This window comes from Podarcis tiliguerta (genome assembly GCF_965153285.1).
Source record: "Podarcis tiliguerta genome assembly, chromosome: 16".
Taxonomy (NCBI): Eukaryota; Metazoa; Chordata; class Lepidosauria; order Squamata; family Lacertidae; genus Podarcis; species Podarcis tiliguerta.
The window spans coordinates 26888867-26901414 of record NC_139549.1 but is presented as its reverse complement, the minus strand read 5'-3'; the positions used below and the strand labels follow the sequence as shown (position 1 = coordinate 26901414).

The 12548-nt window shown below is 48.8% G+C and overlaps 1 protein-coding gene across 1 annotated transcript in view; it reads right to left on the bottom strand.

Annotated features, from left to right (window-relative positions):
• Positions 1-12548, bottom strand: part of LOC310666615 (sodium/glucose cotransporter 1-like) — a 33169-nt gene extending 20621 nt beyond the window's left edge. Inside the window, exons 1-2 of the mRNA XM_083417726.1 lie at positions 12419-12548; positions 3855-3926 (exon numbers count right to left, since the gene is read on the bottom strand). Coding sequence (XP_083273852.1) covers positions 3855-3926; positions 12419-12547 — 201 coding nt within the window. The 5' untranslated portion in view covers position 12548. The remainder of the gene's footprint in view (positions 1-3854; positions 3927-12418) is intronic.

Genomic DNA, 12548 nt, shown 5'->3' with positions numbered 1-12548 from the left:
GAGTCACCCAGGTATGGGGCAACAAAATCAGACCCTCCTAGTGCCCCCATTTTCCAGGGACAACCCTGGATATAAAGAAGCCGTCCCGGTTTCCGATTTGATCCCAGAATGTCCCACTTTTCCTTAGGATGTCCCTATTTTCATTGGCGGGTATGGAGTTACGCGACCCCTGAGCCAAGGAGATAAGTAACTATACAACCTTTAGAAGACAGCCCTGTATAGGGAAGTTTTTTAATGTTTCGTGTTTTATTATGTTTCTATATATGTTGGAAGCTGCCCAGAGTGGCTGGGGAGAACCCAGTCAGATGGACGGAGTATAAATAAAATTATTATTATTATTATTATTATTATTATTATTATTATTATTATTATTATTATTAATGGACTAGGACGTTCCTATTTTCATTGGAGAAATGTTGGAAGGTATGCAAAATCTCTTGCGGCTCCATATGGCACATACCATAAACTTTTGTGGGTTGGAGCCTGGAGTTCCCCACATGGATTCCAGCAGCATTAACACCTCAGACATGATTGCAGCAAGATCTGAGTTTAAATGCATAGATCTGCTGCTTTTGCACCACTTTGGACCTCAGCCTCACACAGTCTCAGCTAGGGCCAGGGTCTTTTCAGTACAGTGGTGCCCCGCAAGACGAATGCCTCGCAAGAGGGAAAACCCGCTAGACTAAAGGGTTTTCCGTTTTGGAGGTGCTTCGCAGGACAAATTTGCTATGGGCTTGCTTCGCAAGACGAAAATGTCTTGCGATTCCTGGGGGTTTTTTCCCCTCCCCCCCTTTTTCCCAAGCCCCTAAGCCGCTTAACAGCTGATTGCTAAGCCGCTTAACAGCTGATCTAAGCCGCTAATCGCCTTTTAGCAGCTAATCCACTAATCCCTTAAGCCTTTAATAGCCGCTAATAGCCTTTTAGCAGCTAATCCGCTAATCCCTTAAGCCTTTAATAGCCGCTAATAGCCGCTAAACTGCTAATAGCGCTAATCCGCTAATGGGCTTGCTTCGCAAGACGAAAAAAACCGCAAGACGAAGAGACTCGTGGAACGGATTCTTTTCGTCTTGCGGGGCACCACTGTACTGGCCCCGACATGGTGGAACGCTCTGTCACAAGAGACTAGGGCCCTGCGGGACTTGACATCTTTCTGCAGGGCCTGCAAGACAGAGCTGTTCCGTCTGGCCTTTGGTTTGGACTCAGTCTGACCCTTATGTTTCCCTTCCCGTATGGTCTTGATTTATCGGCTACTTTTAAAATGAGGCTGCATTTTAAATTGCATTTTAACCTGTATTTTAAATTGGTGGGTTTTCCCCCCCTTTCCCCCCCCATTATGTTTTTGTTGTGATTTTATTGGTGTTAGCTGCCCTGAGCCTGGCTCTGGCCGGGGAGGGCGGGGTATAAATAAATTATCATCATCATCCCCAGAGACAGAATTAGGCCCAATGCCTAGCCCTCTTCCAGGGGAAAGCAACATGAGGACCTCCCAAGGTCCTTGGACCACAACCAGGACCAGCGGCCGGCCCAACTGTGAGACAGCGTGGCTCGAGCGCTGCAAGCGGTCTGTCAGGGGAGACCCTGCATGTGAATACTAATGGTCTACAGGAGTTCCAATGGTCCTGGGAGTTTGCCTCCTGCAGGACCAATTATCGGTTCCTCCCACAGCCTCACCACCCAGCGGACCAGCAATGGAAGCAGAGCTCGTGCCAACACCCATTTGGCGATTGTTCCTTGGTTGACCTAGGCAGAGTTGCTCCTTTACAAGGCAGCTGCTGTCATCATTTAAGAGCCAGCGTTCGTGTGAGGGCAAGTTGGCTTGCAACACTTTGCCTGCACTGTCCTGTCTGGCTTCATTCAGTGGGGGAGTTCCCCTCTCATTTTAATCCGCAAAGTGTCTCGTTCTCCATCTTTATGCCTCCAGGAAAGGGCAGCTTCTTCTCTCTTTCTTTCAGTTTCCCTTCAATTAATGATTAAGGTTAATGCCGGGTAATTAGGAATGCTTTCCCGGGAAAATGATTAACCACAATGGATGTCTCTGCAATTCTGCTTGGAACGGACTTCTTGCAGATGGATATCTCCATCGAAGTGAAGGCTGAGGCATTCAGACACAACACAATAGAACGGACCTCCGGAACGAATTAAGTACTTAACCCGAGGTACCACTGTATTTTAAAAGAGCCAGCGTCACACAGGGGACAGAGTGAAGCCTTTTAGCCCCTCCAGACACCTTTCTCCTTGTGCATTCAGGGCAGTTTTTGCACAGAACGGTGTTGGGGACATTTACGGTATATGCAATCCCACTTTCAATACTGATTTGCACCTGCAGTAGTTTCTGGGAAGCCAGGCTGCTTCATTTGCAATTGGTGTACTGCTTGCTGAAATCCCATCCCTTTTCATGCTGCAAACATTCCAACTTATTTTTTTTGTCCAGCCTTTGTTGCACCATTGTACAAGAGGGCCCCTCTGGACATAAATAATCTCGAGCAGACACCGCAGAAAAACTAACAGAGGAATGGTGTGTCGACAGGCCACCACGAATGCACCTCCACCCCCCGAATTTCCCCCCACTCATCCTTCTTTTAAAATGTGTCGCTCTTGTATTTGTATTGTATGAATCTGCCTGCTTTGCAGGTGCTGTTTTACACCAACGTATTCCGGACATAAGCCACTTAGAGCAACACACACACACACACACACACACACACACACACAGACACAAACAAACACATGATAAACCTGTTTTTCAGCAAACAAATAAGACTGATGAGACTTGGCCAAAAGTTGAGTGAGAAGAAAATATATGTTATGTACTGAAGTTCTCACCCTGGGCCAGCAGGGGGATACTGTAGATAGTTATGCAAATAAGGGATCGAAAGTGACGTTCAGTGATTGGATAGTTTTAGGAAAATGTTACAGTTACGTTGTACTGGAGCTCTATATAAGCAGGCTGGCTGAACCCTTCAGTTCAGTTCTGTCCTGGCCTGTGAATAAACAAGAGCTGTCTGAAGAATCGCTGGGTCGTCTGATATGTTCACCCACAACTTAACAATATATATAAGATATTTATTTCATCCCCCCTTTCCTGCTCACACTGGCAAAGAATGAGCTGTTCCCTTTTCTACTTTGATCCTGAGACCTTTCCCCTCCAAGGGAGCATCAGGTAAGGACAGCTTCTGCTTTCTGAAGGAACAAGCTCTTTCTCTTCACCTCACTGGAAGGTGAGTCATGCACCAGGCAATAGACCAGACGCTGCCCTGCTCCTCCACAGTCTATCCTCAGGAGCCTTGGTGCCGTGAGGATGGGCAAAGGAGCAGAGAGAGTCTTGCCCCTCCACCGTCCACCAATAGCCAGCAGCAGCAAAGCTTTGCCCAGGCAAACCTTTGCCAATCTGGTTCCCCCTTCCCCACACTGCAAAATTTCAGTTTCTCTTGGTTTCCTGTTTTTCCCCAGTCTCTTCTCCACATTTCCCTATCAGTTTGCTTTTTAAAAATCCTCATGAAAACTCACCAGCATTTTCGCGCAAATTTCTCCTAATGGCCAACATTTTGCCTAATCTACACATTTTTTGCAAAGCACTGTCCCCCAATATACTTTTTTCATGTTCTTTTCGTGAACATATACCGTTCTATGCGCGCTTTACCCAAGCAGGTGCAATTTTGTACGCATTTACTTGTCTGGAGAACCGCATTGCAAAATTCAGAGGAGCGTCCCTTTCAGAGGATATGGTTCTCTGTTTCAGTCTGCAATTTGCAAAATCGGGAAGGGCAGATCAGGTAGATTCAGCCTGTGGTCCTTTTGGAGGAAAAGGAAAGGGGCTGTTTTTCAGGGGAGCTGGCTCTTTAGACACAACTTACCGGCCACCAGACCATGCTCCGGCCTGCTAAGAAGAATCCCCCAACTGTTCCGCGATTTGTTGAATACATGGCCTAAGGAAGACAGAAGAGGAGATGCAATTAGAGTTACCAACCATATAATAGAGCCTGACCACTATCCCCCATGCATTGAGAAACTCATTACAGCAATGTGCTCTTTGTGGGGCTGCCCTTGAGGTTGTCTGGAAGCGGCAGCTGCTGCAAAATGTGGCAACTCACTGGGGCAGGATATCGGCAACACATTAACCTACTAAATTCAAGATGCCGGTTCTGGTGTATAAAGCCCAGGATGTGGGACCAAGATGCCTGAAAGAGCATCTCACCGCTTACATATCCAATCGAGGTGAGGGCCTCCTGCAGATACCATCTTATCGGGAGGTCTCTTCTGTACAATGTAGGAACGGAGCCTTTTGTGTGGTGGCACCTGTCCTTTGGAACTCTCTTCCCCATGAATATTAGACAGGCACCTCCCCTGTTGTCTTTTTGGTGCCTGCCAAAGACTTTCCTCTTCCAATGAGAGCCTTTTAAGTGGAGATCTTTCCCAGTCCACCTCTGTGCTAGAATTGGCTTTAAGGTGGTTTTTTAATTATTGTTTTCTCACGTATTGTTTTCTGCCCTGGGCTTTTTTTGGAGGAAGGCTAGGGTATAAATGTAATAAATTAATAATATATTGAAAAGGACATCTGGCCAAAGGATGATATCCAGTGAGTGGTCACATTCAGATTAGTGGGTTTAAGGAACCCTAATTCTAATTTAAATCCATTGACGTCAGTGAGCATCAAAACATTGACAAAACATTGCTTATTTTGTTTATGGACCACGTTTTCCTCCAAAGAGCTCAAGGCGGCGTACATGGCTCTCCTCTTCCCCATCTTGTCCTCACAGCAACCCTGTGAGATAGGCTAGGCTGAAAGAGGCAGCGACAGGCCCAGAAAACATGGCTGAGTGTGGATTTGAACTCGTTTCCCAGGTCACAGTCCAACACTCTAACCCTTACACCACATTGGCTCCTATGTCGATTATGAGCTGCGTCCAATATTGGTCATGCTCAGGGCATGCCTGTTGAAATCAATGGATGTGATCGATCTAGGTCCCCTAAGTTCAATGGGTCTACTCTGGAGTAACATCAGTTGGCTGCAACCCCTTGACCTTAACTTGTCCGCTGATTAAATTGGGCCTGCTTGGAATATTAACCCAGTGGGAACAAATCCACCGCGAAAAGTTGATTCTATCTTAAGCCTGCCAGAAATGAAACTATCAGGTTATCCTCATAATCTCTCTGGAGTTCCAAGTGTTAAGCCCATGAGACACATCCCAGAAACGGCTTGCAAAAGACCTTCCAAGGAGTGCTTTTTTTTCTTTAAAAATATTTAGGGGTACAGTGGTGCCCCGCAAGACGAATGCCTTGCAAGACGGAAAACCCGCTAGACGAAAGGGTTTTCCGTTTTGGAGGTGCTTCGCAAAACGAATTTGCTATGGGCTTGCTTCGCAAGACGAAAATGTCTTGCGATTCCTGGGGTTTTTTTTTCCCCTCCCAGCCTTTTTCCCAAGTCCCTAAACCGCTTAACAGCTGTTCGCTAAGCCACTGAACAGCTGATCTAAGCCGCTAATAGCCTTTTAGCAGCTAATCCGCTAATCCCTTAAGCCTTTAATAGCCGCTAATAGCCGCTAAACCGCTAATGGGCTTGCTTCGCAAGACGAAAAAAACCGCAAGACGAAGAGACTCGCGGAACGGATTCTTTTCGTCTTGCGAGGCACCACTGTACTCTCATTTTGACTCGAGAAAATCACCATTTTATAGTTCAAATTGGGGGAAATAAACAAAGTACAGTGGTACTTTGGGTTACAGACGCTTCAGGTTACAGATGCTTCAGGTTACAGACTCCGCTAACCCAGAAATAGTGCCTCAGGTTAAGAACTTTGCTTCAGGATGAGAACAGAAATCGCACAGCGGCGGCGCAGCGGCAGCGGGAGGCCCCATTAGCTAAAGTGGTGCTTCAGGTTAAGAACAGTTTCAGGTTAAGAATGGACCTCCTGGACAAATTAAGTTCTTAACCCGAGGTACCAGTGTACATGGAGAAAAGTACAAAGATTCACAAAATGTTTAGGGGTATGCGTACCCCTGCATCCCCCACCCCCAAAAAAGCACCGCTCCCATGAACAATGGAACAGAAATGTTGGAAGCAGGATTCAGAATGGAGTCAGATCCAGAGGGAGAAAGCCTGGCATGCAGTTATCCCTCTGATGCTTCAACAAACAAACAAACTGGCATCCCCGAGCTGCTGTTTATTTAGCACCATCCCGGAAGCACTTCAGGCAGCTTGACAGCAATTATATTCATGTTCATTCGTGGCACAGATTTATTAGGCGCAATCAAGGCTCACCATTGTTTCGTTGGCAAACAGGCCTTTCGCCAAACCTTTCCCAATGAAACCATGATGGGGGTAAATGAATGAGAACGTCGTCCGTGGGCAACGTGCCACCTGAGGCTTGTCCAGACTGGCAGTTCCTCCTGGCACCACCCTCCATGGCTGCCCAACCCAAGTGTCATACAGAAATGCCGCTGGTTGGGGCAGAGGGCAGTCATCACCGGGGCCTGGTGGCGCTCCCTCCAAGTGCTTTGGACTACAGCTGCCCTCAGCCAACACAGGTGTGCTCAGACCCAGCGCCGTTTGCCCATGCTGGCTGGGACTGGCGAGAGTTGTGGTCCAAAGAATCTGGAGGGCACCAGCAGGCTGGCAGAGGTTGGCATAGCAGTCTCTCTGTTTACACCCACCATGCACTATAGGGCATGCCATAGTCATAGAATTGAAGCGTTGGAAGGGGCCCATGGGTCATCTAGCCTAACCCCTTACGATGCATAGTCATATGGGCAGGGAAGGGACTACTCCGAGAAGGCCATGTTTTGCAGCGTTTTTAAAATAAAAAAGTCATTTAATCTACATTATGGCACTTCCTATGGACCAGAGATGTGTTTATTGGACAGTAGCCTTGAAATGTCTCAAAACTCAGAGATCCGCCAAGGAACACTGACGATCACCTAAACCAGGAGGTTTCCCAAACTTGGGTCTCCAGCTGTTTTTGGACTACAACTCCCATCATCCCTAGCTAGCAGGACCAGTGGTCAGGGATGATGGGAATTGTAGTCCAAAAACAGCTGGAGGCCCAAGTTTGGGAAACACTGGCATAAATGATGGTCATGGCTTCGTGCCCCCAAAGTGGAGAATTTGTAATATGTTCCATTTGAACTGAAACTGCTTTGAGTTATTCTTAATTATAATTGTTTTTAGAATGCTTTCAGCGTTTCAGACTGTTTTTGCTTTTAAATAGAGTGTCTGCTTGGTGCCCTGGAAGGACAGGGCATACATTCTAGCAATAATTCAATAAATAATAATATTTGTTACAAACGTGTGTGTGTGTGTGTTTATGCATCTGCATCTTCACAAAATTCCTCAGGGGACTGTTGGCATTTGCCCATGCCAATAGGAAAGTGCCTTCAATAGATTCTGAGCAACTGGTCTACCTAGCCTGGTGCTTGCTGTGGCTCTTTGGCATAGGGTGCCCTGCCCCACCGGGGCAGACCCATAGCATGCCTTGAGCCCATCTCTCATTCTGCACTGCAAATGGCAGACAAGAATCAGTGTTCACCTCCCGGAAAGAGAAAGCAACCAAGCAGAAAAACTGTTTTTGCTGCTGCTGCTCCTCCTCATACAATTGTGGCACGGCCGTTGTGTGTCCACAGAAACCAGCAAGGTAAAAAGGTAGAGGACCCCTGGATGGTTAAGTCCAGTCAAAAGCAACTATGGGGTTGTTACACTCCTCTCACTTTCAGGCTGAGGGAGCTGGCGTTTGTCCACAGACAGTTTTCCGGGTCCTGTGGCCAGCAGGACTAAACCACTTCTGGCACAATGGAACACAGTGACAAAAGTTAGAGCGCGAAGAAACTCACCCCGTTGAGGGGATTTGAACCACCGACCTTCTGATCAGCAAGCCCAAGAGGCTCAGTGGTTTAGACCACAGCACCAAACGCGTCCTAGAAACCAGCAAACACAACACAGTACACACCCAAATAAATCACTAGCCTGTGCAACAGCTGGATCAGAGTTGTGAAATGTGGCTTTCCACCTCAGAAGCAGCTACCTCCTGTGGAGAGCCTCGCTTTCTCTTCATTTTAAAAAGAGCAAGCATGCCTCTAGTCCTCATGGTTTCTGGAAGAGAGAGAAAAGGCAAGCCATTCCCCTTGCAAGAGCAATGGGATTTTCTAGCACTCCGTATTTCCTGGTGATATATATATATATATAACTTGACCTGCACGTTCTGCCTGTTCCTGCTTTGGAATGCAAGAAACCTACTCTCACCCTGGCATCTGCATAACCAGGTAGATGTTAAGTGTGGCGTGGGGGCAGCCAGGGCAAGGGAACAAGCAACCTGGCTTCCTGGTACAATGAGACTCTCTTTGACCTCAGACAAAATCAAGCCAGCAAGCACAGTCTTGCCTTGCAATTTTCTCAGTGGTTTCGTATTCAAATCCCTCCTCGGGTTTTTAGCCCATCCCTCCTGACACCTGCCCGTCTTCCTTAAGAGCAGCCTTGCCCAGGTGCTTTGAAAAACAACTCCTATCAGCCCCAGCCTGGATAACCGTGGGATGCTAAGGCTGATGGGAATTGTAGTCCAAAACATCTGAAGGTACTCCAGACTAGAGAAGGCTGCTTCAGAGAGGGGAGTCCCGGGCTCTTCGAGGCCCTTCTGGACTTCTGCACAGCTCTGAAGGAGTTCAGGCAGTGCAAGGACCCTGGGAGTCATTGCCACACACTGCCAGAATCAGACACCCTGACCTGCCCCACCCGGGTCCTGGGGAGCCAGTCATCTCGGCTTGGCTCCTGCACCTCCTTCCACTGGTTCTGCTTCTGTAACTTTAAGGGTTGCCCATCAGACAGACGTTTCACAAGTGAAGCTCTTTTCACTTCTCCAGTGGCGTAGCGTGGGGGGTGCAGGGGGGGCCGGCCGCACCAGGCGCAACATCTGGGGGTTAGGGTTAGGGGGTGCAAATCCACGGGTTAGGGGGCCTTGCCCCGGGTGCTGACAACCCATGCTACGCCACTGCACTTCTCTACAGCCCAGGAAAGGCACTGCCTGGTGCATTATTGCACAGCTGCACTGGGAATTTCTCAGTGCAAGGGTGTGATATTATTATTAATTTGCAAATCATAAGAATGGAAGGTTTTCTGGGCGTCGGGCAAGGAGAAAAGTGGTAAAACCTTCTGCCAGGCACAAGAGCAGAGGCAGGAAAAAGCGTTGGCAACCCTACTTTGAGAGGCAGTGCAGTTAAAGTGCTGCACTAAGACCAGGGAGGGAACAGGGTTCAAGTCCCCTCTTGGCTGTGAAAGCTCACTGAGTGTGGCCTTGGGCCAGGCCCTGCCTCTCAGCCTAACCTACCGTATTTTTCGCTCTATAAGACGCACCAGACCATAAGACGCACCTAGTTTTTGGAGGAGGAAAACAAGGGGGGGGGGGAATTCTGAATCTCAGAAGCCAGAACAGCAAGAGGGATCGCTGCGCAGTGAAAGCAGCAACCCCTCTTGCTGTTCTGGCTTCTGGGATAGCTGCGCATCCAGCATTCGCTCCATAAGACGCACACACATTTCCCCTTACTTTTTAGGAGGGAAAAAGTGAGTCTTATAGAGCAAAAAATACGGTACTTCACAGGTTGTTGTGAGGATAAAAGGAGGAATATCCTCAGGGAAATAATGGCCCTCCACTGCAAATAACAGTCAGGAACTGGGAATTTGCCCAGTCCTTGAAAGCTTGCTATACACCATTCATCAGCATTACAAATGAGTATCAGTTTAATACCACCAGCAAAGAATCCTGATAATTTTAGTCTGGGAAGGTGATGTCAACTCTCTGCTCATCGTTCTCCCTGAACTACAGCTCTCTTTGGGAGAGGGAGCGGTTGTTCAAATACATTAATTGATTGCAAAGTTCTACATCTGTTCTGTTTAAGCCCATGGCGCAAGCTTTCATTTGTCATCCACACATGCCGTGAATAAGTAATCAAGGTGAGTGTCGCCGCTGGACATGTGCAGAGTGGCTGTTGCATCTCTGCTAAAACAGCTGCAAGCGTTGGGGATAAGGAGCCTGCAATATCAGACTTGAGCCTTAGGTCAGCAACAGCACCCTTTGTGGCAAAAATCGAGCTGTTCTCCTTCTTTTCACTCTTTCTGCTGCCATAAAAAAGCTCATGTAGTCACCTTTCCCCCCACCTTGGCCGTGACACCTCTCAGTCACCCTGAAGCGCTCAAACCTAGGCTGCAGACATGCTTCCATTTGCCCTGGCTAGGGAAAACTTTGAATGGGTTCAGCTGAGCTGCCCAAGCCCAAGCGCAGGCACTGCCAGGGAGCTACCGCTGCATGCTGCAGTCTCTGGAGGGCAGCAAAGGTATCAGGGCCCCTCTTTGTGCAGAACCTTGGGACAGATCACACTTGCTGCTTCTCCCTCGGGTGCAGATTCCAAACGGCCAGAAAGTTTAAAAACGCTGCACACCCACAGCCTTCCTGGGAGCTCTGGCCAGGCCAGGCTGCTCTCTTCCATCACCCCAAACAACATCACTCTATCGAGTGGCGGCTGGTGTATCCCTTTGGACTGCTAGGGCACAGGAGACTGGCAGCAGAAGCCAAAGCCAGCTCCTTCTTGTCTTGCCCCATTCTCTTCCTAAGCGGAAGGGTGAAGCAATAAAACTGCTAGCACATTTACAAAGCCGAGTCTGGTATGGTTTCAAACTGCGTGTTGGGATTTCTGCATTGCAGGGGGTTGGACTAGATGACCCTCAGGGTCCCTTCCAACTCTACAATTCTAGGATTCCTCCTCCTCCTCCCTCCTCTACAAAGGGCAACTCTGAGACTGAGGCTGAGGAAGAGGAGGAAACTGACAGGCTGTAGCCTGGGTGTAAGGAAGGAGGCAGGCAGTTCGGGGGGGGGGCTGGCTAAGGACAGGAGAAGGCTAGTGGGGCAGTGCCCCATCTGGGAATAAGAAAAGGCTGCTGGGTCAGGCCAGCATCCTGTTCTCACAGTGACCAGCCAGATGCCAATGTGAGAGGCAGTGTGGTGTAGTGGTTAGAGCGTCAGACTAGGAGCTGGGAAACCAGAGTTCAAATCTTCCCATTCAGTGTGACCTTGGGGGCCAGTCACAGCCTCTCAGTCTAACCTGCCAACCAGGGCATTGAATGAGGGAAGAATCATACATGCCACCCACTGCTCTTTGGAGACGAAGGTGGGATTTAAATGCAATAAACAAGTGTCTCTGGAAAGCCCAAAAGCAGGGCCTGAGAACAGGAGCCCCCTCCTCTCCTGTGGCTTCCACCGGCTGGCATTGCCGCTTCTGACCAGCCTCCCCTCCCTGCATCCTATCGCTGTCCTCAGCCTCCCATCTCACCCTCCCTGCTCTTTCCTGAGGCCTCTCTCAGACATTTTGGCCCTGAGCCACTTTCTGGTGGCTCCATTTCCTTCATCCCCGCCTCTGGCAACCCTGACCTTTTGCCCTGTGAGGAAGGGGTTAACCCTACAAGGAGGGAGAGGAGATTTCATACACACACACACACCTTGGCAGAGGCTTCTTCTTTTTTTAACTTATCAGATTTGCTCCAGAAAAGGAAAATCTGGTTTAAATGGATGTGAAACACAGGCTAGCATTCTGAGGTTGATGTAGACCAGGGGTCAGCAAACTTTTTCAGGAGGGGGCCGGTCCACTGTCCCTCAGACCTTGTGGGGGGCCGGACTATATTTTGAGGGGGGGGAATGAACAAATTCCTATGCCCCACAAATTTTAAATAAAAGCACTTTAAATAAAAGCACACATTCTACTCATGTAAAAACACCGGGCAGGCCCCACAAATAACCCAGAGATGCATTTAAAATAAAAGGACACATTCTACTCATGTAAAAACACGCTGATTCCCAGACTGTCCATGGGCCGGACTGAAAAGGCGATTGGGCCAGATCCGGCCCCCGGGCCTTAGTTTGCCCACCCATGATGTGGACCCACTCCATAATAAGCACCCATCTGGAAGCACCTGCCAGGAATGCAAGGTGGCAACCTTGGAGCACCTTTAATTTTACATGTCAAACCCATCCCTCCAAAAAACAAAACAAAAAAGCAATTTCTTGCCACCTTCCACATTCTGCCCCAGAGATTCCTGGTGTCCAGCAATGATGCTGGTGGCACTACACCTGTGTGGCGTCGTGGTTAGAGTGTCAGTCTAGGACCTGGGAGACCAGGGTTCGAATCCCCATTCAGCCATGAAGCCGACCTTGAGGGCCGGACACTGCCTCTTGGAATAACCTCCCTCCCAGGGTTGTTGTGAGGACAAAAAATGAAGAGGGGGAGAGCCACAGGACACCCTCTTGAGCTCCTTAGAGAAAAAGGTAACATATAATTGCAAACGCAGTAGAAACTCGAGAGGTGGTGGGCTCTCCTTCCTCTGAGGTCTCTTAAGCACGAGGTCGGACGACCAAATAAAACGCACGCGAGAAAAGTCAACGAGACCTACCCATACTCCCACCGCCAGCACTATCAAGAAGTAAAGGACGATGACAGAGATGTCTGCAGGGTTGTTGATGGCCAGCCCCTCCTCCGGGGCTGGCGTGGTCATGGCCGCAGTTGTCGGTGTGGTTGCCATC